The following is a 6,710-nucleotide window of genomic DNA, read 5'->3' on the forward strand; positions in this document are numbered from 1 at the left end:
CACAATTAAAACCCCTCTTCCTTGTGGATGAATCAAAATGAACACTAGATGGGGTTCCAGTTGCAATAGTTTCTTCAAAAAGTTCAGAGCAGTTTCACTGTTCCACTGACACGTAAAAGAAAGGCTCCTTAAGGCTATATCTAAACTTTGACTACATAAACATTGGCAAAGGGACAAGAAACTAAATCCCTGTTGTTTGGAGGGTAAAACGGAGCTATGGGAACTACCTGTCAATCTCCTCTTCGGGGGTCTGGCATCTGAGGGGTGACAGGGGAATAGGGTTAGCAAAAGAAGCAAAGCTGATAAGGTGAAGCTAAAATAAACTACTAACTTCCTGCTAAGCAACCAGTAAGACTCAATTCGGGGGTCACTGGCAAGATATTGAAGTACATATTGTGATCTGAACCCTGTCACCTTTGGATGGAAGGAGGCTAGCAAAGGTTAAAACAGCTGAACACTTCTTTTTTTTTCCCTAGCACCAGCCATACAGACGTGAAGCAACAATTTCACTCGCGCGTTTCAGCTTTCAGTTTTTCGAGACTGGAAGCACAAAGGTGTGATGTACCTTCAAGTGTGGAAAACACACACAGCACAGCTTCTTCAGGACGCCTTTGGCAGGAGCTGCCCCTTTTGTTTTTTACACTTTCAAGAATCATAATTGTGTTTTCTGAGGCATATCAGGTCACTTCTATAAAGATTCATGTTTTCACAATTAAAGCATGAATATGGTTAAAAGCCAGTTATGCAATAAGAACTGGTACAGCTAAATATACAGGAGAGTTTGTCCTTGGGGACCCAGATGCTACTTAGCATCAAAAAGATAAATAAGGTACAAACTAAAACATAAATATTTTGCAGCAAGACAATGGGGTTATGTAGGGGAAACACACACAAAACGGGTCTGAACTAACACTGGGTTCAGACAACTTCCACCATATGGGTTTCAGTAATTATTTCTGAATTTCATCTGCATAAGTGATATTTCACAAGGCCCTCTACACCCTGGGCTCACCTTTGGAAAAAACCGTAAGTGTCTGTATCCTGAACCCACAAACTGCAGCTACCTCACAAAAAGGCCTAATTATGTAACGAACTAAAAGCAGCCTAACTGAGCAATTCTGTCTCCTAAGCATCCTGTCTTCCGGATCTTACTGAGGAAAGCAGCCATAATTTCATTTATTTCATGGGCCCAGTAACAATTATGTGGATGATCATAATGCTGCAGCAGGAATTCACCAAAATCCATTACTGACATGAAAAGGCACTGGTTCTGATGAGCCTTTATATGGAAGGGAAGAAAATATTTTCTCTTTGTCAAAGTCTAGATGGTTTATTTCTCCAATATAACTTTTGCCTTGGAATACTACACCCCAAGAATGTTCTTTTACAACTGGGAATGTAATTCCAAGAAACCAAAAAAAAAAATCTAAAATGTCATGAAAGTGGCTGGAATTATTAACAAAAGGAAATAATCCCACAATCTCCTACCCCCTTCCTACCAGTAATTAGTTACTTGTTGAATATAATTTACGCTGCAAGTAATTTTTGCTATTAATCTGAGAGCTGCTCTGGTTACTCCAATATGAACTTTATCAAATGTGCACATACACAGGATTTTACAAGGGTAAACTTACTTATCCATTGATTGCACCAGAAATACATTTTAAGTGGAAAGTCTTCCTGGTGGGAGTGCACTCATGAGCTTTGAACTTAAAAAAAAAAAAAAAAGGAGAGAGCACGATAAAAAAAAAAAAAAAAGCCAAACCAAAACATGCTGTTGCAGTCTGAGGAACTTTTTTCCCCTATTGATCTTTAGATATGAAACCATAGCAGAAAGTTTTAACAAACCAGAATTCAAATCAGATGCGAGAAATTTTCACGGAGCCACTCTATTGATTTGCTCAAAATACTGCCCAGCAGTACCTTAGTGCAAGTGTCTGAAGAGCCAGCGATGCTCCCCTCGCCTGCACCCTGCACAAGCTGCACATGGATTAGCAAACCTGAATTCACAGTGTGGAAGGAGAAGAAAGAAGCGCTTGGAATTTCGATGTTTTGTTTTGCAATTTCACAGGCACATAACGCAAACTCGTCCTCGCCGTAGTTCACCCACCCTGTCTTGCTCAAGTGAGAAGCTGCTGCCAGGGCCGGGGACCCCGGAAAGGAGGGGGGTAGCTCTATGCTAATGGTACCAGAGCGTTCTGAACCCTGAAGCACCATCACAAAGCACACCTTCTGGGCAACTTACCCAAAACTTGTCGTCCAACCATGTAAACCAGCCATAACCTAACACCAGGACTAGAGAAGGAAAGGGGAAGGCTCCTACAGATTTTATAGTAGAGCACACTGCTTTTCCTAGGAAACTGGTCGATATTTTTAAAAGAGAATAAACTTCGTTATTCGCTTCTTTAACTTACGATAGCCACCCAAACTAAACAAAAGCTTCACTTCCATGCCATCATTTCAGGCAAGATCCAACTTACTTCAAGGACATCCTTTAGCAACAGGCAGGAAAGCTGCTCAGTTAACATTCCTTTCTCACACTCCCACTGAACTTATTTGAAAACGATGTGCAAAATCAGATCAAAAGACTAAAAACAGAGAAAACGGCTACTTAGAAAAAAGATACTTGGAAGTGTTTTTGACCTGTTCCACCTACTAAACACAAACAAAAAATATAGCAAATGTCAAAATATGCAATTATACGAAGTGAAGATGTAAAAAATCCCTCTCTGCTTTTCTTTTCTCTGCTCAGTTTAAGAAGTTCCAAATTCTTTCACAGGAGGCCGATGAAAGACAACTAAAAACTTAACGCTTCTCCAACTCCTACTCCAAACTTCAAGCGGAAGTGGGAATAATATCGTAAGAAAAATAAATATGTTTACTGAGATGGGAAAGGGGGTTATGCTGAGGAAACGGCAAAGCTCGAGTACATTCAAAGCTCACAAAACTCAGTTAAAAACCCAAAATCGACTCTCAGGACGCAAATGATTTTTAAGAAATGTTTCGCAAAGCTCCGCGGAGCGAGTGCTGATCTATTTGCTGGTGTACGAGAAGGGCATCCCGGGGATTTCGGACGCCGGGAAAAGGCTCACAGCGAAGCACAACATCCCGCAAACTTTCCGCCCCGTTTCCCCGCGTGGAGCCCGGGACCCTGTCCCCGGCGGTCCCCCGGAGCAGCCGAGAGGCGCGGGCACGGCCGCGGCGGGGGCCGGACGGCAGCTCGGCGGGCCCAGCGCTGCCGGCACCGCCGGGCGCGGAGCGGCCGCGGCAGCGGAGGGTCCCGGGCCGCCGCTTCCCCGAGAAGTTGCCGCGGGAAGCGCTCGGTGCTTCCGAGCGGCGGGGACGGGCCGGGAGGCGCAGGGGCTCCGCCGCACCCGGTCCTCCCTTACCTGCCCGCCTGAAGCGCTTCTGCGCCGCGGCGCCATCCGCGCCCGCGGCCGGCGAGTCCCCCCGCGGCCCCCCGGCCCTCGCCCTCCGCATGGCCTCCGGGGGGCCGGAGCCTGCGCTGGCAGGGGCAGGGAGGACGCTGCCTCGAGCGGACCACTTGTCGCCCCGCGTCCCAGCACAGGTACGGGCAGAGGCACGTCCCCTCCGCCGCCCGCGGGGCTGTGCCGAACTCCTACAAAATCCCCCTGTTCCGGAGGGGAGGGAAAAAGGGAGTAAGAAAGAAAGAAAAAACAAGATACTTCACAAGCTCCCTCTGCAAATCCTGGCGGACACAAAGCCAGCGTTTATCCCTCGCTTACCGGCTCGGAGGGAAGAGGGAGACGGAGAAAAAATAAAAATAAAACACAACCTTAGGGAAAGCAAATCGGCTCCCCGCTGCCCGGAACCTCCGCGCTGCTGCCGCAGAGCCCCCTCTGAGGCGCGGCGGCTGCGCGGAGCCCGGCGCGGCGGCGGCGGCTCCCGGGACGGGGCGATCCCCCGGCGGCCCGGCCCGGCGGCGGCAACTTTTCCGCCTCCAGGAAGCCTTTGGTGCAGCCGGAGGCCGGGACTGCGGGGCAGCGTCCTCCGCCCGGCGGGACTGCGGGGGAGCAGGGGGTGCGGGAGCGCTGGGGTCCGCGGGGGGGTGGGGGGGCGGGCGAGAAAGTGGGTGCCCGGGGGGGATTTTCCGGCCCTTTCGGGGGAACGGCGCGGGCAGCGTGTGTGGCCGGACGGGGCATCCGTCCCGCGGGGCTACGGGATCAGCCGCCCCACCGCAGCCCCACTTTGTTTCCCAGCTCCGCGGGGCGCGGAGAGAGACGCGGGGGGCGCGGATCCATCTCCCGCGGGCTCAGGATGCCAGACCGCCCCGCTGGGAGAGGGCGGAGGGAAAACATCAAAAAACGGAAAGAGTTTGGAGTTTCGTTAAGAAACAGACGAAACAAAACGCTGAGTTAAAAAAATAAGATAAAACCCAAGAACTTGGACCAAAACCTCAGAAAGACCCCCCCGCATGTAACTCCGGGAGATCCTGTTGTCCCGCACCGCTGCCCGGCGCGGTCCCGACTCCCCACAAGGTAAGTTCATTTATTTTGTGTGTGTTTGTGTTAAAATGTGTGCGAGGGAGAGGAGAAGAACTCACCATTTCGCTGGGATAACAAGGCCAGATCGGGATCGGATTGGAAATGCTGAGGCTTCGCCTGCTTCCTCCGCGACATGCTGGCTCAAACATCAGCTGGGGCAGAATAAAAAATTACTAAAAAAAAATCTTCTCAAAATTACGGAAATCGAGCCTCCCCCCCCCAGCCTCCCCGATCCTCCGCGCACCGCGCATGTGTCCTGCTATAATTATGATTATCAATAATGCATTGCGATTAATCATAGAGGGGCTCTTTGAAAGGCGATTGGCACATGGCCAGCTCTATTCAAACCAGCTCGCCTTAATCAATTAGGCGCTGATTTGCTGGAGACCCTTGTCTCTCCGCCGCTCCCACCCAATGAGTCGATCCATGTGGCAGGAGAAGGGGCTGGATTTCCCCAAAGCTGTTTGGATACAGTTTAACCCTCTTAGCAACCAGCTGGAGCTGCATCGCGCCATCCCGGTTACTATAGGAATGTGTCTCCCTTCGCCCCTTCCTCCAGCCCCGACGGGCTCCCCGCGCCTCCCTCCCTCCTTCCCGCAGTTCTGCGCTGCGTTTCACTTTTTTTTTTTCCCCCCTTTTTTTTTTTTTTAAACTCCCCCCGCCTCGCCCGCAACCCGAACCGGTGGAGGGAGGGCAGGGTGAGCAATAATCGATCGGGGGAGGACGCACGGCTGGGGCGGCCGGCGGGGAGCAGCGGCCCCGGAGGGTCGGCCCCGCACCCGGCAAGTGCCTGCCGGGGAGAGCCCGGCCCCGCTCCGGCCGCCGGCCCCGCGCGCTGCCGCTCGCTCTGTCCCGCTGCTGCAAAAAAGTTTCGGGTGTATGTTTTTTCTTCTTGCTTTTTTTTTTTTTTTTTTTCTCCTTTCCTCTTGTCCCCTCATTTACAAATAAAGATCCATTTCGCCCTCTCCCAGGTCTCTCTCTCCCACCCCCCCTCCACTTCTCTTTCCATATATCACGGCCCGAGGGGTGCTGAAAATAGGAAGGGTTTGTTTTTTACCTCACACATTCCCAGGACAATTAGGGCGCCGCTGGGAGCGGCGGGCGGACCAAGCGGCCGCTCCGCCCCCGCGCCGCGCGGGTTGGCTGCACTCGCCGTCAGTCCGCCCGGGGAGCCCGGTGCGAACGGCGGCGGGGCCGGGGGCGGGTGCCTCGTCCCGCTCCGCGTCCCCGCTCCGCTCCCTCGCCCCCCTCCCCCCGGGGCCTTCCTGACTTTTGTTTCCCTCTTGGACGTGGGAGCGACGCGCATCTGCCCGCCGGAGGCGCCCCCGGCCGCGCCGAGCCCGGCGGCGGAGCGCGGAGCGGAGCGGCCCGGCCCGGCCCGCGGTGCCGCGCGGACCCCGGGGCCGGCCGTGCGCGCAGGCGGAGCCGCCGCGGAGCCCCGCGGGCCGGGCGGGCTGGGCTGAGTGTGGCGCGGCGGGGCCGTCCCGGGCCCCTGCGCTCCCCGCGGCCGCTGCTCCTGCCCGGTCCCCAACACTCCCGGCGCTGGGACCCTGCGAGCACCGCGCTCCTGCCCTGGGATGCACCGCGCACCAAACTTTTACGCCCATGTGTTACTTCCAGAGGAGGAACCTCTCACAAACAAATGTCACGATCTTGAAATAAAAAGTATACTTGCAAAGAGGCTACAAATAAGGCTATTTTTAATAGCTCGTGTCCAGCGATACACGTACGCCGTGGGTAAAGGGTGGGTGTCCCCGCCGAGCTCCGCTCTCCGCGCCCCTCCGCGCGTCACGCTGCTGCGGGCACGGAAAGTTACTCTGTAAAATAAGCTGAACCGGCAGAAGCGGGAGCACAGGCGTTTCCTTCCCTCTACCCTGACCCATCTAGTGCTCTCTCCTCCCACTCCCCCCGCTGGATTATTTACTCTTCTATAGAAGCTACTCCTTTTTCCCGTATTAATATTAACAAACTCTCTGTAAAAGCAAGAGGCTGATCAGATCCAACTCATTTCAATTTCAAATGAGCCGGTAAAGCCTAGAGAGTGAGCGAGAGGAGAACGGAGAGAGGGACAAATCCTCCCATTCGAGGAACTGGCTCACTGGCGTTTTCTTCTCATTATTAAACGAAAGAGACTGTAAAATGTTTATCAATAAGGGTGGGGGGAAGAAAAACAGCCGCAAAACCCAACCAAACAAACGCATACGA

At 53.0% G+C, this 6,710-nt stretch overlaps 1 protein-coding gene across 2 annotated transcripts in view; it reads right to left on the reverse strand.

The window, feature by feature from the left end:
* SALL1 (spalt like transcription factor 1) overlaps positions 1 to 4,640 on the reverse strand; it is a gene marked incomplete at both ends in the record, with an annotated part of 13,390 nt that extends 8,750 nt beyond the window's left edge. Inside the window, one exon of one of the 2 annotated variants that reach the window (XM_082290231.1) lies at positions 4,565 to 4,640. In XM_082290231.1, coding sequence (XP_082146357.1) covers positions 4,565 to 4,640 — 76 coding nt within the window. Of the gene's footprint in view, positions 1 to 3,389; positions 3,481 to 4,564 lie in introns of those variants that run through there. The other variant, XM_082290230.1, reaches the window with a different exon arrangement.
* Positions 4,641 to 6,710: the final 2,070 nt, after the last annotated feature.

This window comes from Coloeus monedula (assembly GCF_965178545.1).
Source record: "Coloeus monedula genome assembly, chromosome: 13".
Classification (NCBI taxonomy): domain Eukaryota; kingdom Metazoa; phylum Chordata; class Aves; order Passeriformes; family Corvidae; genus Coloeus; species Coloeus monedula.